The sequence below is a fragment of the Manacus candei genome, unplaced genomic scaffold (genome assembly GCF_025592945.1).
Source record: "Manacus candei isolate 608988 ecotype Guabito, Panama unplaced genomic scaffold, ASM2559294v1 h1tg000019l, whole genome shotgun sequence".
Taxonomy (NCBI): Eukaryota; Metazoa; Chordata; class Aves; order Passeriformes; family Pipridae; genus Manacus; species Manacus candei.
The window spans coordinates 679,318-705,467 of record NW_026138067.1 but is presented as its reverse complement, the minus strand read 5'-3'; the positions used below and the strand labels follow the sequence as shown (position 1 = coordinate 705,467).

Sequence of the window (26,150 nt, the reverse complement as noted above, 5' to 3'; positions counted from 1 at the left end):
GTTTTGATCCTGAACAGCCTAAGCCTAAAGAGACAGGAAGGACACACAGAGCGGCAACAGAGAAAGACCACCCTGACACCAGGGACTTCCACCCTGCTTTCCCTGTCAAGGGGGTGCAATCCAGCAGATTAGTAACTCCTCACTTCAAAAGACAAGACACTGTTAATATTATTGTCTAGTCAACATTCAGTTTAACATCTTTAGAAACCTAACTTAATTTCTATCCATAGCTAACGTACCAAGAGATTTAAATTGCCTAAGCAGGGGCTTAACGCTAGATGATCTCAGGAGATCCCTTCCAACCATGACGATTCCGTGACTCTTGACTCCATGACATGGATGACTTGCCAGTAATAACAAGGTAAGCACTATACAGATGCTGTAAACAGATCCTCAAGTTTCTCACCCTTTTTTCACAATGTTAGCTGTGTCTACAGAAATAGGAGCATAAGCAACATCCAGCTGGAAAGTTGTTTAAGCTTGTGAAATCCAGCTGTTACTCTTGGCTGGGAGCCGTTCCATTTTCAAACTGCTCTTAAGAGATTTGGCTTTCTGAGGTGTTGACCATCCTCAACCTTCCCTTCCATCACCTACACTGGGACCCAAAATGCATTCATATTTGATGTCTTTAAAATGTTTTATAAACCTATAAGTTCTAAAACAGAATAAAGCCTTTGGTTAAGCAGCTATACAAGAAATCAATCAAATTCAGTCCTTCAATTAATAGTACTCTAAGTCTCCTTATCTTAGATCATCCAGAACCAGAAAAACAAGAGAGTTTTAAAATCCAAATACTTTCATGACTTTAAAATTCATTTACTTCCAGAGATATTTATGCTCACGTTGAACAGTACATGCTCAGGATTTCTTGTTTCTCAGTACTGCACATCCAAATGCTTCCCAAAGATTTACAATTCCATCTCAATTTCTCATCCCACATCTCTGCGTAATGCAATTCTCTTTCCTGTTGTACAATTCATCATATTACAGACAAGCCATTTAACCTCTATGACCTTATCTACCACAGCAAATCGGTGGCCCATATAACAAGCACAAAGATGCACCTGTGCTCAACTGATAGCATAGAAAGAGAACCCAATAATTCACACCACCTCATAAAATTAGGCTTGCATAGGAGCATATCCTTTACAACTCAGTCATGAACAAAAACTAGGAGTAACCACAAACAGTTTATTAAATCAGTTCTTTGTTTTGAAGACATTCGTGTTTTCCTGTGTTCACTGTCATACAGAAAATAAGTGCTAATGGCCTTTAAGGAACTGTGCAGCCATGACTAAAAAGTCAACTGTGTTCTGTTCAAAATCTTGGACTAAGATAATTGCTCCAAGTTGTTACAAAATTACAAACAATGATAAGAAAAATTTAAAAGCATATGGATTTTATTTTCTTCCAAATTTCAGGTTTGAACTATTGCTTTTATACATCTATATGTTTAAAAGAAGGATATTGTTGGTCAATGAAATGTAACGTAATCTCATTTTATGCTAAATTGCTTGAAAATATCCCAATAAGTACAAATGCCGTACACTTCAGATAAAGAATAATCATCTTCAAATGGAAAAGGCAGACGATTACACAATTTGATTTTCTGAAAATTAAAAAGATTCCCAGTTTCTGTCACCTCCACGTTGACTTCTCTCAGGTGAGAAAAGATAGGAAGAAACATACCTAAACAAAAATGTCCTCTCCCAAGCAGTACAGACAGAAATGTACTCCAACACACATACACACACACACAACAATGAAGTTCTCTTGTTAGTTGCTTTGCAACCATGATTTATCAGGAGAATGTCAAGGCTGGAGGTATTTCTTAACCTAAAATCTTAGCACATTGAAATGCAGTTCTCCAAATGAAACAAAACCGTGTCTATTTACTGTTATGAAATATCTGAAATACCTATTTTGTTTGAACACATCTGCAGCAGGACTAACTATAGCTAAAAGAAAGGAATTTCATGTTATCTTTCAGCATTTAAATAATTTGTAATAACATATATTAAGCAGTGAAAAACCTACTTGCCACTTTGTCTAGCCTAATTATCAAGCTTAGCTGCTTTTCACTGACTTCATTCTATCTAACCTGGTGAGGTAATTTCAGATGGTATAAATCATTGGCAAGATTAACAATATATATTAAGATGATGTATGTTTTATTGCTGCACAGCTAAACATGTCAGCTAAAGTAATTATGGGTATGAAGCTCCATTTATTTTTCCATAATGGGACCCTTTAAGTCACCCACGTTTGGAATGAGGCATATCCACCTCAGCCTCTTTCTTGCTTGTTAAAAGAGCAACTTTTAACTGCATTACATCATTTAATATGGGGTTGAAAGTTCATTATCCAACACACAAATCTTTATTCCAAAAACTCTGTAACTTTAAGAGGACCTAGGGAAAAATTAGGACTTTCAGCGCTTCAGAAAGTAAATATAAATGCAAGTGTGTCTTGAGAACTGCTTGGCTGAGGGAGATGGCCATGGAATTTAGGACATTCTATTTCCAAGTCACTCTTTTCATTACGTACTCTATGAGTTATAATAGAGAATTGCTACTACAAACTATTTGATATTAGCTCCCTGGCCTGCATCCAGACACTCATGGATGAAGTCCAGATTTTGAAAAAAATCATCATGTGGTTGGAACTCTTACTGGCAGTCAGAGAAGAAGCAGTGAGAACTGCACATGCAAAGAAATCATTATCAACTCTGAGATGAAGAAGCCTTTTCAAGAGGTGAAAGGCCTATGAAATGAGTGATTTCTGTGTAATAACTTGGGTAATTTTTGTCCAGCTAACAAAGTATTTGGTGCCACATAACAAAGTCTGCCAGAAACACTCCATGCTTGTTGGGATTGGTGTTCCATGATGTAGACAGGTTCAGGGAGAATTATAAAAGTTCAAGGCATCCACTGAGTGAGATAGCTAATGCTGTGTGACAAAGTCCATTAGTGATGTCCAGTCCAGTCTTGTAACACCTTCATTAATGAGGTGCAAGAAATAGAAACTGCTTTAATGAGATGTGCAGCTGCTGCTAAACTGAAGGGAGGTGTGATCATGGAAAGGTCCTTGGAAATATAAACAAAAAATGACAAAAACTGAAATTCAAGCAGCAAACCAAGGGCGACTTGCTCACTTTGACTTTGTGCCCAAAAGAGGTAAGCAGTGTTCTTTGCCTGGGATGTGCTCACAACCACCCTGGTACACAGCTGAGAGCTCCGGGAGTCCCCAGCAATAACAGATCAAATGGTAAAATTCCTCAGTAACTTCAACAGTCCCCAGTCCCAGCAGAAAGAGACTACAGTCCACCACTGCAACTCTTCAGCTATTTTCTAATAAAATGATTTATTTGAAAAGCACTAGGTATGATAGCTCGTATGAGAAAGGCAGAGTCAAGGATAAGAATGGAATGGAAAACTAGTCTAAAGGAATAAGCATCAGGTGAGTTAATCCTACTGAATACAACACACCAGCACTGTAAATAGGCTGAATAACAAGACATACCTTTAAAGCTGTTCTAGTCTGTCAGACAGCTCTATCAATCAATGTGCTCAGAAAACCCCAAACAAACATCTCCCTGTGACCTACAAGGCTGAGCCTGAAGAAGCTGGAAAACTCATCTCCAACTGGGGAAATCCTCAGCTAAAGAATTTCTGAGAAGTGTGGTCCCTTTGAGCAATATTGACACACAAACAAGGGACCTGCAGCCTGAAGCAAACACACAGAACACGCGTTTCTCTTCTGACTATGCCAACGGATTTCTCAGTAGCTTTCCCTCCTGTCCTGGATTTTAGTTAAATTTTTTTGTAGTAGGTGTGAGGGGGTAGAGCCTGGCACCATGTGGGTGTGCCTGGGCTGTTATTCTATACCATCTCATGTCACCACAGGGGGTGAAGGTCAGGGATTCTCACTTCCAGGAAGAAGGTGGGCATGGCTTGTAGACAGGAAAAAAAGGGAGGGTGCAGAGGGTCTGTCTGCCATTATTTTTCATTGTCCTGGGCCTGGTGAGCATTTTTGCATGTAAACCACCCTCTCTTTTGTACACTGTTATTAGTATTGTTGCTGTTACTGTTCATTTTCTCATCGCACTGCTGTTTACAGTAAATTATTCTCACCTCAATCCATCATCTCTGCCTTTTGTATCTCCCATGGGAAGAGGGAGGGGAGCGAGGACGCCTGGTTTGGGAGAGTCTTGGGGCAGGAGGAGGGAGGCACTAAATTAGGGAGTGCTGTTCCTAAACTACACCACCTCAACCACTCTAAACGTAAAGTTCTGTTTTAGCTTTGGTGCAACATTTTAATATTCATAAACACAAGAAGTTATGAGAATTGGACAAATGCGCACAAGGAGCATCACAGCTTCATTGCATTTTATATTATTTCTTTCTTTTAAAAAACCCTCTCGAACTCATGGACTATTTAAACAGTTTATGAGAGCACTCCCTCCCACAGCCACCCACCTCCCACCCGCTCTCCAGGGCTAGCTGCAGCCCACACAGCTGGGCATGCACAGGGGAGCAGAGACTGGTGCAGAGCAAGTGAAAGGGACAGAGAAGAGCACTAAATGCCACAGGTGCCTTCAAGAGGAGGTGAGTTCTTCTGTGTCCTAGTTTGCCTAATTATACCCATTGCTTTCAACAACAAATTGGTTTGTCCCTTTCAGAATATTGTACACAATTTATTGTGGATCACTAGACAGTTTCCCTCCCGTTCATGTGAGCATTCCTAGTGGAAACTAATCTCAATCTGGAAAAAGAACACCTAAGAATCCTTAAGACATATAGTAGCTGAAGAAACTGATGTCAGTGAATTGCAGATAAAAGTAAGAAAAGCTACTGAAATGCATAGAAACTCAAAGGAAGTACCACTATTCTGCAGAGAAAATGTAAACTGACAAAGAAGTTAAAAGCTAAACTGTGGGAAAAAAAACCTCTCAGCTTCACTTGATCATTTTTATGCATGGTGAAGTTTAACAGTATTTTCAAACACAACTTTTCAGAAAAGTTTAACTGCTGAGGATAAATTTTGTTTAGAAACACTTTTATTTCACACAGAGCAAAGCTCTATCTGCTTGAATATAAACAGTTGCTTGAGAATTCATACTACAGTAGGACCCTAAAGTCACGAGGGGTAAATGGGTAAGCTTATTCTTACTAAGAAATAAGAAGTGAAGTATCTGAGTACAAAATACAAAGCGACAACAACAAGATTTGCCACAAATAAACCAATTTATTACTTTTTGGCAAGTCCCATACAGCATGAGTAAGAATCTTTCACTCACTACATTAGAACATTATTTAACTTTATACGAACTGTAAACATCCTCAATATGACAAACTGTTGGTACAGGTGCTCCCTGATTCCAGCATCTTTTCTCTCTCGGTTAATCAAACAAAACTGGGACCCAAATAAAGCAAAGAACCTTTCTCACCAAGTATCTATAAAATGCAGCACGTGCATTTCATATCACATCAATTCAAAAAAATGCAGAGAAGAGTATTTTTGATTATTATTTTTAGTGAAATTCATAATGGTATTATGAATAGAAACACTTTATCCAAGCTATTGTATCCTATTTTTTGTTTGAAATTAAAAACATAATTTTATACAATCAAGTTAGTAAGCCAAATTCTATAGTAAACCAGCTGGTTTGATATATAAACCAACTATATTTGCTATACTGTAACAGATAAATAAGGATGTAAAAACTTATGGTCTTGTTAATACTTTGTTTTCCTGGCAGGCACCAGTTTAAAGAACTGCTTGTCCAAAACCCCCTGCTATAATTATCTGATTTTTTTCCCTCCCTCTCTCTCAAAGTGCTTTAAATCAGACATAATCTGACCCATAAAGTGAACACTTATCTCCTTCTTAAATAAGAGCAGATTTTTCTTTCTAATTTGTACGTTCCAGGAATGTCAATCTACTAGCTAGCTGTAGGACTACAAGATGTGTACTGTTAGGTCATAATCCTCAAACCAGGGCAAAGGTGTCTAATCTGGATATGAACCACTTTTGTCCAAACCAACTCAGCAGCAGTAAAATACAGATAATTATGTTACTAACTAAGGCTTTAAACAAAAAATAATTTAAAAATCACCTGTTAAAAAAACATTTGCATTACAACTTTGGTTTCAGTATGCTTCTAATTTTGAAGTCACATTTATAGTGACTTAAAGACAACAATTTACGTTTCTAACGTAAAAAGTCAAGCCACACTAAAATTCCCACCTTTCAAGTCTCTGTGCATCAAAGAAGCAATTAAACTTAATTGTTCTCCAGATCACCTTTAAAATTACTGATAAAACCCAAAGTGGTTATTTCTACATGCATGCAACCAGCTTTTTTAAGCATTATAAAACATTACACTTTCGATGACAAAGTGCTTAGATCAGCAGATCCATAAATGATGAGTTCAGATGAGTTTTATGAGGACATTGAGGGGCTCTTTGTTAGATTCCTGTATCATTGAAATGCACAAATGAAAGACTATGAAGAATGAACAGTGCAGATAACTTGCATCAATGCTAACATGTACAGTCATAAACAGCAATGCTCTTGCTGCACAGGTGTTCAGTTCCTCCTGTCAACTGCAAAAAACCCCTAACTCAATCCTTGGCAAAAATCTCACATGAAAGTCTTTAAAAAAATTGTGCAATTCCTTCAGCCAAGTTAGGTATTTTACTACTGGATTTGCCTCCAGGTCTTCTATGTCCAAATAAAGAAGGAGATCCTTACTACAGCTTTACAAGTAGATCCTGATAGAACTAAAGGAACACTGTAGAGGATATTCCATCAACCAAAATACAATCATTTCAAATGCCTTAACTCTTCTTTTATCATCAAAATCTAACAGAAATAATGGAATAGGAACCTTCAAGTAACCTTAATTGTTCAGCAGAAATGGAGACTAACCAAAACATTTACTACTCAGTATTTTCACTGCAGCTTGGGAAGAAGCTTTATTAAAAAAAAAATCTGATCTATATAGCCACCATATTAGAGAAGATCTTCTAAACATAATTAATACCAACAAGTTCAAAATATTATGATGTGGATTTGGTTTGGGTTTGTTTTAAATCAAGAGCTATGTCTGATTTATAGTCAAACCTTCCATGTCTTTTTTTTTTCCTCATTGTTAATACATTCCATTTAGTTCTACTTTCCAGTCTGTCTGGGAATTGCCTGAAACCCAACACATCATGATGCAACTGTTATCCATGCGAATGTATCACTTTTGTATGCTAGCTGCTGTTTTCTGTAGCAGTATCTGTTACAAGTTTTACAGAATTGTAATGTTCTCCTAATCCATAGGCATGCCTCATATACCTAAAAAAAAAAAAAAAGTTATAGAATTAGTGTTCAGTTTAACTAAAAGTACATGTCATGCCAAACAGTAACAACACTGGAAGACACCTTAAATAAAGCCAAGTTTGATCACAGAAAATATATGGAAAATATTCATTAAATACAAGAGCATTCATTAATAAAGACAATTTTTAATTCTGGTGACTTCCAGGCACATATTGACATATACTTTGAAGAGGGAAAAAAAGTTTCCTCCCAGATCTTATATCAATTTCACAATTATTTTACAGTTATCTAACAGGCAAAATGACCTTGCAGCATTCTATAAAGCTGATACACAGTGACTGATACACATCAGACATTGTCAGCATTTTAAGTACTCCAATTACTGTTTCTTCAAACTAATGTGTCAATCAAAAACAATTTCTGACCTGCATGGTCATTATTCAAGCAGCATTTCAATGTCAGATATGTAATAAGAAAGTAAAAGAGCAACTGAAAACCAAAGTTGAGCCCTATGTTATAGAAATAAGGGCACTAATTTTAAGAGATGAAATTACATACTTACACAAGTGTTATTGGTTTGCCTGAATATTCTTCACCAACGATAATAGGAGGGGAATCCATTTGCACTACTTCAATAGGTGTTTGCAAAATGTGTGACAAAGCCCTTAGCTTTAAGGCATAAAAACAATTCAGTAATAGGATTAAATCTAATGTAGGGAGGAGACAGGAAGACTAGGCATTTAATTTTAGCAGACAATTCAAACACAACATTACAAATATTACCAGAAAATAAACTTATTAAAATAAGCAAAATTATTTTAACTTTTAAAACTTTAATTGAAAACAGGTTGCCTTAAACTAATCATCGTTTTGAGGATACAACATTGGCCTACTTTCAGTAACTTGGTAACTATCATAAAACAGTAAGACAAAAATGCACATGTAGTTTCTAAAGCTCAAGTTCTTGTTTACATGATAAAAACTGAACTTTACTCTAATCTAGGTAGCTTTGCTACCATTTAAGTCTTCCCCCACTCATAGTGTCAGTCTTTCTAATGATATTTAGACCTACTGAATTCATTAACTTGCATGTCGTCCAATACATTAGAACACAGTGCACCACGAGAAAAGCTACTACTTTGGGAAAACAACTTAAAACCATAGAAGGAAGTTCTTAAACTATTTGTGACTATGTTCCCTTATGTGTTCAGGTATTCTTTATTAAGAAGCACTTTTTTTTAAGGTATATTCACTCACTTCAGAATTTCCCAAATAAAAATTATCAAGACAATACTTACTTCCAGCTGACCACCCCACGCAGCTGTATTGGCTATATCATCACAGTACTTCTCAAATTCCTCTGCAGGGAAAGAAAAGACAACTTTTAGTACTTCCCTTATTTGAGAACAAGCAACTAAGGAGAAATACTGACTGTACAATGAAGAACTAGAACCAGAAAAGTACAAGCATATTATACAGTAAAACATGTATTTCACTGAAGAGAAGGAAAGAAAAACAAAAACACCAGAGGCCAAAAAAACCCAAATTCGTAACTGTTTTGAAAAGCAAATTTAAGGCTGAAGACCGGAATAAAAACAAGTTTGAGTATAACGAGTGCAGTTCATAATTTAAACTTTTCAGAAAACTGGTAACAAGTAACATGAAACTGCACACAGTTTTCCTTCTGTTAAATTTCAGGGGATGTTTAGACTCTAGAAAACAACCCAACAGTACACTCAGTTCTTACAATTGCCAGGTGTCAGGTATATTTTAAGTCTTGTAACTGTATGTAGTTCAATGGTTGAGGGTTTTTTTAAATTTCTAAATTAGCTTTTTTTTTAAAACTCTATTTATTCCAAATAGTTCCTTTGTAAATAGGTAAATAAACTCTTTTCAGATCATGTTCTACAGAAACTGAGTTTAAAATTTATAAATTCCAAGCCCTCAAGCTTCTGAACCCTAAGAACAGATTTTGAGAAAAAAGAATCTTCAGATTTTCTAAAGGCTGCTCAGAATTATTTTTCATACATTTCCCTTATAACAGAAAACCACAATTCCCTGCTGCTCTGCAGAACTTCATTCAGTATTCTCTTGGGACACATTTATTCTATGACAATTATCTCTGTCAACATGGGAAAGACAGCCCCCAGTGACCAAAGGAGATCCACAGCAATACCTATTAACTGAATGTAGCATTAAGTTAAAAAAAATTATGCAGTCATTTGTGTGGTATTCCAGGCATAATAAATAAATCATGTATTGCTCAAATAAGAGGTACATAAACTCCATTTAACTGCATTTACTGAGCCATTGCTCCATACTAAAGCTCTTTATATTTTTTGGTTTAGTCTGTTTGTAAGAATGGGTTCCAAAAAACCTTGCGTTAACAATGAAAATAAAGGGTAGAATTAAAAAGTGCATCTATGCAAACTATTATAAAATAATTATAAAATAGATTTTCTTGAATTTCACAACTATTTTCAACAGCTTTCCTATGTTGCAAAAACCAATATAAAACTTGACAAAAAAATCATCCCTAACCTGGTAGACAAGCTGCTTATAACAACTTAAATCACATCCTGGAACATGATTGCCATCTAGTAACCAGTAAATTGTGATTTTTTTTTTTTTTAATGGGGAATAATGTTTGATAGATTACTTTAAAAAAAAATTAAATTACTAAGATTCAGGTATACTAAGTTTCATAGCAGATCATAATTTTGTGTTCCATAAAACACAGTCAAACCAATAAAATAACAGTTCAAGAACAAACACCACAAAGGTCCCAATTCATTTATAACTCATATTGAGATTTATCAGAAACAGTTATAATACTTTTCTAAATCTCTTATGCCACAAGTCTTACCTTTGCTATACATGTCTCCAGTATTAGGGTTTGTAAGAAAGGGCAGGAAGTCATCAAAGTGACTTTGCATATACTTTGCTGTTTGGTTCCTCAGAGTTGCAACAGTCCAGGAATTCTGGCGATCCTTGAGCTGATCTTCAATAGCTTTGTACATGCAATGGCCATCTGAAGGGATCTGTTTAATCTCTAAGTGCCTTGCTGCCAAAAGGGAGGCAAGTTTCTGACTTTCAAGATGTCTAGCACCTGTTAAATTTTCTATCTCAGCTTCAGCTATCCTTTCTTCTCTTTCTTTCTCCAAGGCAGCTTTTTTCTCCTTATATTAAAAACACAAAAATTACATCAAATGTTAAAATTTAGAATATGCCTGTTAAAATTTAGTTCTTGGCTTAGTGCTTGCTTCTAACTCTTCAAATATTTTCTCAGTACATTTTTATCTGTGAAATATTTGCCTGAATCGGTACTACCCATTAGGGACCTTCTAAACTCAAACTTTAGCAAATTGTAAGTGACCAATATATCCTAATTGTCTCCAATACACCTAAAATTATGGGACAGAAGTCTTAATTATATCAGCATGCAAAATAACACTTTACAACACTCATACAAAGGCTATTAATTATAGCTATTTCTTCAAGATCACCTATTTCACCACTCAAGTAGGGGAATTCTAATTAAACATCAGAAAATACATAATAAGTGTGAGACCTATGACTAAAGCATATGATTGAATAATGGAGCTCACGTCAGGAAACAAACCCTCCAGGCTAGGTACTATACATCATAAAGGACTGCTCCTAACCTAAATAATGGATAAGAATGCATATAAAGAATACTAGAAGGGATGCAATAATACACAAAAATTACCTTCATAGAATGTTTCATAAGTTCATGCTTAAGTTAACAAGGAAGCAAATAAAAAAGGAAGCAGTACAGGAAATGATCTTTTCACTTTCATTCTTGAAATTCAACATAAATCAAGACCAGACTGGTTCAGGCAATCACAATATAGGAAAACCAGACTAGAGCTGCCAGCTTGCCTAGACATGGTGCCATGAATTATGAACATCCTTTTATTATGTTTGCAGTGATCATGTAAGAGGGGATGGACTATGCAATAAAGCAGCACTCCTCTGGCCCTGAACTAATATTCATGCAGGTACAATGAGAATGTTAATCCATCATAGCTTAATATCTGAGGCTTAACCAGATTTAAGTCTAACAGCCAGGACACCAGGTAGTGTTTCTTAACAACTCAAAATTTTAAAAGAAGTTCAGTATTAATGTTCTTTTGTTAAACAACTAAAGTCCTACTATTGCATATTTTCCACATAGTATTTTCCATTATTTTAATTAATTTTTAAAATTTCATCCATTATTTTAATTCGATTTAATTTTAATAAATTTTTAGCGAAATGCTTTCAAAACCCATTTGCTTTACATAATTTCTTTTTTCTGTCTCCCATTTCCTGACCTATTCTGATTCCCAGCTCATGGCTGAGGGTAGAGAAGTACAACTATTTATAAAATGCTTACATATCTCTAGGTAGCAGATTTACAGATTTTCAAGGCACCCAGTAGGTACAGCATCAATACTGAATTAGCCAGTCCCCTGTAAAATTGTTTAACTTCGGTTAGTGCAATAAAGTTTAATTGAACATAATGTCAATCAATTATTTGTAAAATATTTAATGTGAAGTCATACCCGCCTCTTCTGTGCTTTTGATATTCGAGGATGCTGAATCTGTCGCTCTACTCCTTCAAGTTCTAAATTTGCAACCCCATCAGCTACAGAATCTGTCTAAAAAAAAAAAGTTAGATGTTCTTATTAGTATAAAGATATGCATCTTCTGAAACAGTTTTAAGTTCTGTTCATGGGCATATTTACAAATTTTAGCCACAAAGATCTGTGTATGGTGCAGTACCTGTCAAAACCAAAAGTAGAGCATTTCATATCCCAAACCATGGTCATGCAGTTCATTACTTTTTCTGTAGTCTTGACAAAGACACGGTTAGAAAAGGAGCATCTCAAGTTGTTCCCTTTCATACTTCAGTATGCTCTCTTCAGTAAGTTCTCTTACATACTGAAGTGTGAACACTGCTCATTGGTGGAAAGAAAAGGTTTTCCTCATCACAATAGCCACTGGTATCCAGCCAGCCATTATCAAGTCTGTGACAACTAAGCAGAAGACTCCACCTTCCATACCAAAGTGTAACCAGCAGTTGGAAAAGACAGGGAGTTGACACTTCTCAAGAAAAACTACAAAGCTAACCCTGTAACTGTATGAGCTAGATGTCACCTTTGGAAGCATGAATATGTTCAATCTAAATAAAAAGCTGAGAAGGGAAAGAAACCATACATATCAAAACAAGATCTTCGCAGGCGAAGCTGAGTCCAGGCTAAGGATTTTAGCTTGAAAGATCCTCCATCTTCATCAGAAAGCTTTTCCAGCTCATTGTAGCAGGATACTCTGCCTAAGTGGGGGTAAAACACCTCCGACAATACCCTGTTTGCAGAAGTTCTGAGTGCTGCATAGAGAAGGGGGTGATACTGCTTTTGGTATTGAAGAGTACTGAGACCAGCCGAGCTCACCAATCCTTAAGTTAAAGGCTCTGAAGAAGAACAAATTTCCTGACAGAAACTGACAGCAGTGAGGGTGTGGCAAACAAGGTTCCTGATAAAGGAACCAACAATATAGTAGCAGTTATAGCTATCTATACTGTGTAACAAATAATTCCAATTAGGCTCTTTTAGTCTAATCATTATTGTTATCATAATCACCAATTTAGAAAAATAATTTATTCTAATCCTATAAACATATTTGGTTTGCCATCCTTAACCCTCAGGGGCAAAGTTGTATAAAGGTTCAACTACACCTCTAATCCTTTAAACATAAACTGTTGACTAAGTCTGGGGCTAAGACTGGATCCAGGTGCAGCTAGACTCCTCTCTGAGAACGAGTTTAGAAAGCAAGTGGGTCCTTTCTGAACCTTGTCACTCGGACAGGCTTCTCTGAAAAACTTTGTTCAAAGTTTCCAGTCTGCCTGTGACACTCATTTAGCAAAATAAAACAAATTTTTGAAACTAATCTAAGATACAGGTAAACAGAAGCATCATGTTTAACACTTATCCATCAATCATCTGTTTAAGCATCTGATTAAAAACTACTACAGAAAACTGTTATAGGGGCATAACTCTTGCAGTTGAACACATTTTATTCACAAGGATTCTCAGTAGATCCTTTTCAATCAAGTCTACTTCCCCCAAAAGTCATTCAGAAATGTTTTCACTTTGCTTTTCAAATAAAAGTATGTTCTGCTTAACTCTTTGTTACGTCCCTAATCAGAAAACACCTAGTCCAGAAACTATCAGCCATACAGGTTTTTGTTTGCCTCTCTACAAGATTTTAGCAGACGAAAGACACACACTCTTAGGAAAACACTTCAGGACATGTATGAGCACAGAGCAAGTGTCATTCACAGGTAACTATGGCACCAATTTAGCCACAAGCTCTATTTCTATTCGGGTAGGAGAAAGTAAATGAACAGGCCTACTTGCACAATCGGTCCTTAAATTCAGGCACATGGTACAAATAGAATACTTTACAGTACTGGATATACAGAATTAAGTCTATGGATTGCAAATTCAATATTTCTGAAGTTTCCAACACTCTCCTTATTAACAGTTAAAACACAGGTCAACTTTTGTATGTCACACAACTATTTAGTAGTGTCTAGTTTACTCAGGTGGTCATATTTTCTGCAACTAAATTTGAATAATGCTAAGCCTCTGTTAAAAAATAAGTGGTTTGTCATCAAACTGGCATCATTTAAGTATGCAGCTATGTTGCCAACAAGGCAGAACAGCAGCATTTATGAAGACAATTCTCATCAAAGAAAGTGTCCTCTGACAAAAAAAATCAGTTACACTGTTGACAGAATTGCAAGATAAAACACACTGGATAAGTCAAACACCTACTGAAGGTCAACAATACTCTAGTAGTCTACATAAGATACTTAAGAGTGGCAATATAACAGTAACTTAAAAAAATAATTCTCTAACATGACTGAGCTACTCATGGCAGCCTTAAGAGCAAAACCAAAGACTTCTTCTGGTGGTGCACCCTTACCCCTACGCGGGCCTTCTCTACCTCTTTGGGCCTGCTTTACAATCTCAGAAATTCTCATTACACCTTGGCCTTTGTGTAGTGAGTTGGCTGGTGAAGTGTCCCTTGAGCATACCAGAACTCTTGCATGGCTTCCATGGGAGTGGCACCGTTCATACCAGGGATACCTTTTGCCTGACCAAGGAAGTGAATTGGAAATAATCAGTTACCTGCCCTACCGTCCCCCTTAGCCTTGGAACATTATCCACCTCAACCAGAACTGGAGCGGAATGTTACCATTGTTACTGGACTAATGAATAATTTCAGTAATTATCAACTTGGGTTAGTGCCAGGATGGGAAGTTATTAATGTCTAAAGCTGACCCTAAACGCAGTGGTCCTAAGTGAGACCCTAAGCAGTCTCCTGGGCCACAGTGGGCTTTGCCAGCACCACTGGCAAAGGGGAATTGTACATTTATAGATATATATCTTTGTGTCTGTGTGCATGTCTGTGTGAATTGATTTAAACACCCTAGAGCAAGTGTAATATGAATGTTGCTGTCTTGGATCTATACATAAGTGAGTTACTATTGTGATTACAGTTAATCCTATTGAACCACCTTGCAAATTAGTCAATGATTAAGTGCTGCTAAAATCCTTTGGATGTAAACAGCCACCCAAGTCCGTGACTAAGTTTAAACTCAGCCACAGCTAGGCTCCATCAGCAGTTTAGAAAGTAAGGGGGTCCACTCTGAATCTTAAACTCAATGCTAGGGTCTCTCTTTTGCATCCCCAGTCTCTATGCAAATCATTCTAAATTAATTCAATTTTCCTTGTATGCCTCATCCACGGATTAGGTAACAGTAAACCTTGCCATCAAATTTTGTTGTGCTTTTGCAAATTTATATTAAACCTACTTTTGACGATATCTTTGAAAGTGATTCTTTGAGCAACCAAACCACTTCTCAACAGTGCTCAACAACAAGAAGAAAATCCCACGGTTAAACGCCTCTTCCAGCAATGCCCACTCATCCCAAAAGCTGAATCTTTCTGAAGTTGGAAAGAGTTACTAATACCGTGAAGAAAAGGATAAGTACTTTGAAGTGTTATTTCATTATGATTTTTAGAAGTTAAAAGAGCCTTAACACAAATTGTACCTGTACAACACCAGCTGAAGTTATGGCACCTACCTTATTCTGTTCAGGTAAAGCTTCCTTCAGCTGCTTTAGTTCCTCCTTCTGCTTCTGTTCAAGTTCTGCCTCTAGTTTGGCAACTTCATCAGCCAGTTGTTTTCGTCTCTTTTTATCATTCTTGGGAACAGCATTTTTCATGCCTTGAATTTTTGCTGTTAGAGTAGTGCAATAAGACATTATTTCTAAATATAGATACACCATAGGCATTGCAGAAAAGACAACTGCAAATCACACAAAAAAAATAAATTTACAAACATCAACATATCAGTATAACAGTTTAGCTGTCAGACTGCTTGTTCTAACAATCACATTTTCTCTAAGTGGCTACATTTTTTCTTAAAAGATGCAAACTGCCGTTTCTTTCTTTCTCTGGAGAAGAACTTATACCGCGTTACTAATATACATACTTATGAACTTCATCAATGCAGCAGACTTTGGCCTCTCGCCTTCGAAATGATTATTGAGGCATTGAGATCTCAAATCTCATAGGAAAGAAGTGTAAATTTTTAATCACACAAGTAGCAGATTAAGAGTAAAAAGAGAGTTTACCTGTCCTTAAAATAAATTTTCTAAAGCAAAATGAGTATTTAAAAAAGAAAAAAAAAATCCTTAACTTGCTTAAATTCCATAAGCATTTTTAGTCTTCAAGTAAATGCTCCACTTCTCAACCATAGAATAGTTTGGTTAGAAAGAATGTCCAGAGGTCACCTAGTTCAATCTTCTGCTCAAAGTCGGGATGAATTCAAAGATATATCAGGTTATGTTAATTCAGATGGACCTGGAATTTATCCAGATGACTGTGCAAAGCCTCCAGGGATGGACATTCTGCAACCTTTTTGGGCACCTTTATTCTCAACGTTTAATGATTCTTGCCATGAAAATATTTTCTCTTCTTCCCATGAAAATTCCATTCTCCACATTGGTTCCACCCATTACACAGTGGAAACCAGATTCCCCATAGTCTTCTCTTTTTCTCCAGGCTGAATACAGCTTCCATGGTCCATGTTCTTACATGAATACTCCCTGCTAGCTCTGTCACTTTTGTATTCACTGTTTTAGAGTTACAGCACCAATTATTTAACACCCTGCTCGCTATTCATCACCTGTACATTTTCCTGTCCCTCACCCTCGACTGCCACAATTGAGCTAGATAATGGTGATGATAATGAAACTTTTCAAGGGAAGGCAGGAAGAATGCTCACACTGAAAGATTTATGTTAAGCATTCAGTCTCACAGATGAATAGGTTGAGTATGACAGAGAAGCAGCTTTGTTCATAAAAATTAACATAACGGGGGAGAAGAGAATCCAGGACTTAAAAGGCATAAACAAAACCAGGAGAGTAGTGGGGGTTGAATTTTCAGAGGCTGAGATGCACTTTATGTTAATTCTTATGAACTCTCAGTTAAACAATTACTCATTACACACACGAGGAATGTATCTTTCAAGTAGGCCAATATATGCCTATAGGTCACCTGCCTCTCCTAACTGGGAAAACTGGGACTCTGCCTTCTATACACCCCTCCCACCATTTGGTAGGGGAGGGCTACAATTATCACCTTCTCTAGGTGGAAAAATCCTCTGTTCCTCAGCCTCTCCCCATCCATGTGCCACGTGGTCCAGCCAGCTAATCTCAATGCTTGATTCCTACCCCTTTTCAATTCCAACTAAATTTGAGGGAGGAAAAGGCATCTCAAAACAAGAAGTTCCTACAGATTTAATGATAACATGAAGTCTTATACTGTCTCGTTTCTCCTTTAACCCTGTGATAAAAGGCTGAAGATGGGCGTACTTCATTACATACCAAAACAGCCAAACAAGGAAAGGGCCGTAGTAATATACCAGCAATGAGAAAGGTTTAACAAAAAAAACCAGAATCCAGCTAAAAGATTTACTTAAGTATACTAATTTACTGTAACAGGGTCGGTAAAGTGTTACAAGTTCATACGAGGCACTGTAAGATCAGACAGATCTTCTACTACAGATACTTTACTATGGCTGGACAGGATGTAAAAGTTCATTTCAGATCAACTGCACTTTGAATGAAAAAATGCAGCTGCCTGGGCAGCAAAATCCCCTATGCAGGCTTTTCAATCTAAAATGCCTAATAAAAGCACGCCTTCTTTAACTTAACACCAAAGCAGCAAAACGCCAAGACCACACCAATGGCCCAGCATCATGTCACAGCTCCCATGCATGTCCCGGCTCCCAGGATCGCGGCGAGGCGAACTCCGCGGGCTGAGCAGCGCCACACCCAGCGGCACAACGCGGCTCCGACACCGCTGCCCACACGCGCTACATTCGCCGTCCTCGTCCCCCTGCGAGGGCACTGCAAAGGCTGCTCCCTCCCCTCCCGCAGCCGCCACCGTCCCTCCCGCCCCTCCGCACAGCCGAGCGGGGCTTCCGCGGAGCGTCCTCCGAGGGAAGGCGAGGGCGGGACGCCGAGCCCCGCCGTCCCGCGTGCTCCCGCCGCCTCCCCTGGGCTGAGCACCCGCTCTCCCCGCTGCCGAGCCACAGCTCCCCTCACCCTGGAGCTCCCGCTTCTCCTTGCGCTGCCGCTTCACCAGCTGCTGCAGCGGCCCGTCGGGCCCCGGCTCCTCGTCCCCCGAGCCCTCCATGGGCGCCCGGAGGCAGCGGGACACGCCTGACCCCCGACCCAGGCGGGAGGCGGGAGCTCGCCGCGCTTCCGCCAGCGCCGCCCGCCCGGCACCGCCTCAGCCTCCGCCCTCAGGGGAGGAGCGGCCCGGCCCCGCTCCTGAGCTCGGGTCGGGAAGGGGGTGGAAGCGCTTGGTTTGTTTAGGGCTGGGAGAGCATGGGAGAGCTCCACCCGCCTTCTCTGTCCGCTCACATCTGCGGGGCTGCTCTGTCCTGCCTCCTGCCCGGTAAAGGATCCCAGTGGACAAGTCTGCATTAGGAAAAAACGATACGTTTAGCTCAACTAGAGGGAAATCCTATTAAAGAGGGAGGGTAGAGGTGAGAACGGAATAGTTTAGGGGTGATTTATCATATTAAGGGGAAAAAAAAATTAACCTGTTCGCTGCTGTGCAAAATACGCAGCGTGCAGTGTCTGCGAGTTTTTTACCCGGAGCTACTTACAGGTAAAAAATACCCAGAAGGGCTCACGATTTTCTAAGTTGGCATGTGTCTGTCTCCTCACCACTGTGAAATTACTCCTCATAAAGTCTCACATTTTAAATACAGTAAAAATCCAAACTTCCTGTTTGGAGCGAAATCCCCACCTCAAAGTGGGAACTACAGATTCTTGTGAGATACTTTTCTGCTCAGTGCAGTCACCAACACTATTTTGTGGAACATTCAGTTGATCTAGGCAAAATATAAACATTACTATTTTAATTGGGTTTAAAATTATTCAAACTGAGCAAAAACTTTGGTAATGGAACAGAGTGTTTGTGCTTAACTCTTAAGGTCATTGCTGTCATTTTTTTAACATTTTTATGAACAGAACCTCTTGAAGAATTCCATTCTGGAGGTACTTAAAAACAGTAGATGTGTTGCTTAGGGAAACGGTTTGGTGATGGACTTAGCAGTGCTGGGTTAACAGACTCGAAGACCATCTTAAATGTCTTTTCCAACCTAAATGATTCTGAGATACTGTGAAGTATCACTCATTTTTTTAGATCTCCTTTACAACTATGTTGAAATGTAAATGATTTTCAGATTTGTATGTCAATACCTGGAAATATAATTTTCCTTTCCCTCCACCTGCTATTTCCAGCCTATCAGAACAAAACAGATCACAGATCAACTAGGAAAAGAAAAGGGGGATGACGGGCTTTTAGCTAGGAAAGTAGTTTAGCACTGGAAATTACTAGGGTGGCCCTATAAACATTCTGTAAATCCAGAATAGGGACAAATCCAGGGTGGATTTTGTCTTAACTAACTTGCACACGCTCTATATCAGTTTGTTAATGGCTTATATTTGTCCATGCATGTGTGTATACACAAATATGCTAACATTTAATACATGCTCTTGAATATGCTGTATATTTAAAAATAAAATACTGGTTTACACTGTTGAAAGATACTGCTGGTATCTCAGTGTGCAAGCTGCAAATTGAGCCCTGGAGTGCCAGGCAGTGGGCAGTGAATGGGTGAGGGCCCTTTGCCCGAAAAAGGGCCCAGGGACCTACGGCACCAGCCAGGGCATGGCCGGACACTCTGAGGCTCTGCAGGACCCAGTGAACAAGGAGACCCCAGACCAAAACCCACCATTGGACCAAGAGGTGCATGAAGTGCAGGTACACAGACTGTGAGGGTATAATAAAGCAGAACTAGCACAGCAGGCAGAAGGAAACAGGAACCACTGGCCAGCGAATGACCCAAATTGGGATGATGGTACTGCAGAGGACAGGGCTGCTTGTCACACAGGACTTAAAAACCTGGTTGAAGCAATAACAGTATGTGGGGAACAAAGGGTTTACTGGACTAAAATAAAGCAATGTAGACAGAGAATGGATGAACATCCTTTTGAGGCCACCTCCAACAGGTTTTACTAGAATATGGGCGAATTACTTCACTACGCTTTAATGATATACTTGTAATTAGTGTCTTTGTAGATCAGGCATCCCCAGACATCTGGAAGTATTTTAAGAAATATATTCCAGAGTGGCAGGGAGTAAAACTACAGAAAATTTTACACATAGCAGTATTTGCATATGATGGGCGGAAGAAAAAAGGAGGGCAGAGCAAGTAGAGGAGGAAAGGGAAATTGGAGAAACAGTGGAAAATCTGGTGGCTGTTGCCTTGACTGGAAATCTCTGAGGGAGAAAAAGGAAGAGAGGAAGACCAAATACACTTAGTGGATCTAAACCAGAAAGCAGGAATAGACAGAGAAGAAGGAATGTGGAAATGGAGTGTTGCTATTGTAGAAATTTAGGACATAGACAAAGAGAATATCCCCTCCAACCAAGAGGAGGAAATGAGCAGGAGAGATTAACTGTGTGAGAACAAACAGTCATAATGACTAGAGGCCAGAGATTCTACTGAATTTGAGGGAACAATAGAATTAGAAGTATACAATTTGTGGAGAATGCCAATGGGGTGATCAATGGGGACATATGGTATGTGGGGTAGAGGGTCTCAATGTTGAATTTCTGGTGGGAGCCACATTATTCCTCTTAACGTTTACTCCAAGAGGGTCAGTAACCACAGACTAAGTTTTCCTACATGTAGCCACTAGGTAGGAAAAAAAGTATATAAGTAAATCCTAATTAGCAACAATAGAAAATAAGAGTGTGTGGGGAAGATTCATATAAGTAGAAGATTCTCCAGTGTGCTTGTTAGGGAGACAGCTTCTACAGGCATTAGATGCAGAATTGTGTTTGTTGCCAGAAGGAACGGATTTAATAATTGTGGGACTGAGTGTGATTACTGAGAGCTCCAAAAGAGAAAAGAAGATACAAGAAATATTGAAACCTGTGCTATCAGACTTTTGGGGTAAAACCAGATCAGGTGAAGTAGTGGTGGTTTTAGCATAGCCTGTATGTATTCAAGCCAAGGGAGGAGTGCCACCCAGTGTGAGACAGCACCCTATTCCACTGGAAGCTGAGAAAAGTATCCAAAACCAGAGAGACTAATATTTAGCCAAAGGCATTTTAAAGGTATGTGTGTGTTCACATAACATCCTTATACTGCCTGTAAAGAAGAATAGGTTAGATGAAGATGGAGACCCCAAGTACTGCTCATGCAGGAGTTGCAGGCAATTAACCAACACGTGATGACCCCTCACCCAGTGCTGTCAGGCCCATCAACTACACTTTTGCAAATACCACAAGACAGATGTTTTATTGTAAATAATTTAACAGCTGCCTTTTTCAGCATCCCATTAGATGAAGAAAGTCAACCTTTGTTTGCCTTCAAACTGTACTGTTGACACAGTATGTTTTATAGATGTAAAAAGAGCATATAAGAGCAGAAAAGATTATGCTCAATGGTATCAACATGTGCTACCTGATATACAGGAATATAATATACAGCCTGAAGATGAAGTTTTAATTAAGGTATTTGCTAGAAAATCCAAGTTAGAACCTAAATGGGAAGGCCATATCCTGTCCTACTATGTTCTTATTTTGTTGTTTAAAGTTTTGCTGTTAAAGTTTTAGGTAAGGAAAACTGGATACACCATTCTCACATTGAATGAAGAGTGGATGATCAACCAGTTGATAAATAAATGACTTCTGAGAATCCTTGGTGATTTTGTATTGGTAATCATTTAAGTATTTGTGCATAAGAATCTATAATCTTGTACTCCACCCTATGGCAATCTTGTTAGCCTTAATTGTCTTTTGTTTGTTACGTGTAATAATGTTGCGTGTAAGGGCAGAGGTTAAATGCCTCAGAAGTTTTTTCTTTTTTTCTTTCAGTATATTAGCAGGAATGCTCAATTAAAACAAAGGGGGACTGCTGAGGAATGCACTTAGTTCAGGTTGCTTGGTGCGTGATGTGCACATTGTGCCCTGTGCGGCTGGAACCGCAGGCACTGAGCCGTGAAGGAGCACTGACCTTTTGCCTGACAAAGGGAATGGGGGTGTGCAACACCAGCCAGGCAGGGGTGATCAGTCACCCAGAGACTCTGCAGGACCTGATGAACAACAAGAAGACCCCAGACCAAAAACCACCATTGGACCAAGAGGTGCATGAAGTGTGGGTGCACAGACCACAGGGTGGTACAGAACCCCAGGCACCCACCTCCTTAAGTCACTGCACCACGATTAAACTACTTGCAGGAACAGTATGTCTGGGACTGGGAAACCTGGGGGTTGAGCCAGTGAGGGAAACTTATGTGAGTGTGGAGTGTGTAGGGAGTCAAACAGGGCACCTGTTGGGTCACTGGACTCTCTTGCTGCAAAGGGGCCTCTGTCCCGGCAGATAAAGTCTGGAGTGGTGCGAGTGAGACTCCCAGGGTGACATCCTAATGGTCAGATGGGGAAGTTTCCTTAACATATAACCACCTAGATTTCAGTTTCTTTTAAACTTTAGAAATTACAGCAAAGTAAAAAAAATCCTCTTTTTACCATACAAGACACCGTAATTAGATGTTCAGACATATGAAACAATCTGTCCTTCAAGCAGGCTGAGCTCTCCAGTGTTTTGGGGGATTACAGCCTTAAATCTTTCAGGAAAAAAAAGGTAGCAGAGGCTCCTTCCCTCCAACAGAACTATCCCCAGTCAAAGGGTAGTCACTACAGGGATCGAGTGAGGTCCCTGTAGTGACAACTGGTTTTAGTCCAGGCTTCTGCCATATCTTTAGCAGTAATCCAAAAGCATATAGAATAAATACCAATGACCAAATAAATACCTCAAGTCACCAAGTGAGAAGTGCTAAGTGTTGATGTAGGTAAGTTGATTAAAGTGATTTTACAATATGCTAGCCTCATTTCAACAACAGTTATCTTAATATAGCTGATCTCAAATTTACACAAGAGTGGAGATTTTAGGGCACACTAAGTATGAGGTTCAAGAGCAGAGGTACCATAAATGCTGGGGAGGTCACGCTGCACAGCCAGCTAACGATGAGTTTCCTCTGCTGCTATGAAACCTGGAATAAATGAAAGCTATTAAGAACAGCACTGCCCTTGCTAGCAGCAGGCCACAGACTCAATGCCCCAGTTCTGGCCTGCAGGGCTTGTTATCAGCCTGTGGTGAGAGCCTGCCGTGGGAACAGGAGCTTTGTGCCAGACGACTGTTGTAAACTGGAGTTTAATGTGGGATAACAGCAAAGTCCTTGAAAACACTGAAAACAGACAACCCAACATTATAAACTAACTCATGGCCAATTGTGGTCAAAAAAACCCACATCACAAGTTTTGGAGACAACAGCTTTGAGCATACCAAAGGGAAGCAGCAGTTGAGCTAGAGAGAATCAACCCAGCAGCAGGAGGAGACATTTGCTGAGGCCTGAGAAAATGACACTCTCCGATATTGCAATGTGTGAGTATGGCTTAGGGGGTGGAGACTAAAGGCTGCTGGCTGTTCAGAAATCCTCATAAAAGGAAAAAATTCTGAATTTGGGGAAATTGTCACCATGGGAATCAGCAGTCTCCTGCACTGCCTGCTCCAGGGGCTCTGCCTGCTCACACCAGGATCCCTGATTCCTCAGGGACCTTTTGATCTGCCAGCTCATCAGTGCTATGTACATCAGGATTGTGTATATGTGTATATTTTTCCTCTGGTTTGCCTCTCTGATGATGACAGTACCTAGCTTGAGCCTTCCTACATGTAAGCTCAGCTTAGCTAATTATGATTCCTGAGTAGAAGAGGTGGTTTAGCAGATAAGGTCATAATGAAACATAATGGTTAGAAGTTGAAATGAAAAAAAGAAAAGAAAGAACTGAACTATGAGGTAACTAACTCTGAAGCACTTTATCTAGGATGCGATAGGTTCGCTGTCACATAGGTCTTTAAACCAAGACTGAAAGCCTTCCTGGGTATATATGTTAGCTCAGGTCTAAGTTATAGGCTTCATGCAAGCAGCATTTACTGGCTTTCTCAGAATTCAAAGAAGTCTTACTGGATTACTATAATGGCCCTTTCTGGTATTAAAATTTATGACTTCGTTAATCTGTTCTGTAGGAATTTAAGCTTCCCATTGAAATCAATGATAGCTGTAAGATGCTCTGTACTAAGCACCATCTACGCAGTGTGTCTCACACACTGTCAAAATTGAAACTTTCAGAATTAAAGGGCACTTTTGCAACATGACAATATTGTTGAGTTAGTCACTGAAGTCAGTAACTTGATGCCTGTGATACCAGCTGACCTGGACAGTGAATTAACCAGCTGCCGGTGTTTTCTTTCTGTTGTATTTGCTTTCTTGGGAGTAAAGCATGCATGGCTATTTAAAGTACTGCACTTTGACATCCTTTCTAGTATCACTCTCCCAGTGGTTTCTCAGTAAGCATGCTAAACATCAGGAAGGTCACTTGTTTATTGATATCTTTTAAGTTGTGGGAGGACCCCGGTACTTCTGTCACTCTCCAAAAATCTTGATATCATTTCTTCAATTGCAAAACCAACATGCTAAAGCTGTTTGGCAGACAGTTTTCATGACAGCAGTAAAGACTATCTAAGTCTTACTTGGCTAAATTATATAAAACATTGGTCAAGCAAAGAAGCTGTCTTACTATTTTTAGGCCAGTGCATATCTCATTCCTCTCCACTATCTACAAGTTGTTTCTTGCTGAGCAATAAAGTGAATTATAGGCTGGTTATAGCCATACATGAAACTCTTTTGAAGTGGCTCTGTTGTTTTGCTAAGGTTTTATTGAGAGTTTTCTGATTTACGTACTACATAATCAGTCAATCTTGGTCACTTGAGACTTGATATTGGAGGAAAAGTAGCTAAACTTTTCTTTACTCTATGCAATAAAACTGGCTGGTAATAAGATTTGCAATTACTCTACATGAATTAAGTATACATGACCTTGCAATGAAGCCTCCACAGAACGTGAAGAGCAATATGGCATGTTCTGTTAGGCTTCTAAAATAATCTCCTAGTCCAGTATATGTACCATATATTGTCTGAAAGTTCACTTATATCAGTAAATGAACTAGCTGAGATTTTCCTATTGTTCATTTATGTTTGCTGGAAACAGTGCTATCACATTTTCACAGCAGGACATCTGCAACGGAGATCCCTCATCTATGAAACTGTTTTCTAATAATTTTTCAACACAAACATGCCAAGAGTCAGGACCTAATTCATATCAAATCACTTAATAAAATCTGTAATGAGTCATATTTGTCAGTTAAACAAAATAGTGGTGTTTATTTCTGGATTTGACATTTTAGAGCTTACAAGGACCAATGTATTTACCTTCTGTATTTGTAGCACCAGAAGGTGTAAAAAGAATCTCAGGTCTCTGTTGATGCAAACAGATTCAGGGTCACTCATTATTCACAGTTGTTTCACAAATGCTGGGATGCAGAGAGACTGCGGCTGTTACCTGGAGACGTCCTTGATTTCTACGATGACTGCTATTGGGAAATGTGTCTGTTAGTGCTAGCTCATTTTGCCAGCCTCAGCAAATGTATTGTGAGCTTTGCAGTGTTTTGCTTTCTTAAATCTTAGCAGCCAGAATGGTGAGATTTCATGAAAACCCACGAGTCTGGATTTTTAAGCAGTTTTTTTAGCTATATAACTGAGATGTGATCTATGTTTGACAAGAGGTGGCTTGAATGCATCCTAAATGCTCAGAAACAACAGGCAGAATGAAAAAGCCGAGCTGCAGCTCTTTACACTGCTTTTCAGGAGAAAAAAAAAATTAAAAATTGAACGTTTGGGATTTCCAGTAAAGTACAGTCCCTTAATGCATTCAGCAGTCTGTCAGCCAGGTTTCACAGGGTTAGCACTGGATATCATCACATTTTGCTGGTGTAGTCTTGGCAAGAATCTTGGCCAATAATCCACACTCTGCTAAACCCCTTGGAGCTGCTATCATTTTCACTATGCTCTTTATTTACTTTCTAGATTGTGGAGTTGCCAAATATAGCTCATCATATTGTTATAAAACAATGAAAGAGAGTGTCACATGTTAAACAGACATTTTTTTGCCAGGTAATCTTCCCATATCTCATAATGAAAAAAAAAGAAAACAGAAACCGTAGGTACTCCTTAAACGGCTAAGAAGTGTAACTGG

At 38.9% G+C, this 26,150-nt stretch overlaps 1 protein-coding gene across 1 annotated transcript; it reads right to left on the bottom strand.

The window, feature by feature from the left end:
• Positions 1–5,227: 5,227 nt before the first annotated feature.
• Positions 5,228–18,194, bottom strand: OTUD6B (OTU deubiquitinase 6B). The gene is made up of 7 exons (XM_051785387.1): positions 18,020–18,194; positions 15,491–15,645; positions 11,901–11,996; positions 10,199–10,511; positions 8,631–8,692; positions 7,895–8,001; positions 5,228–7,347 (listed from the first exon to the last, which is right to left on the bottom strand). The coding sequence occupies exons 1-7, from the start codon at positions 18,108–18,110 to the stop codon at positions 7,263–7,265; spliced, it is 909 nt and encodes a 302-aa protein (XP_051641347.1). The 5' UTR covers positions 18,111–18,194; the 3' UTR covers positions 5,228–7,262.
• Positions 18,195–26,150: the final 7,956 nt, after the last annotated feature.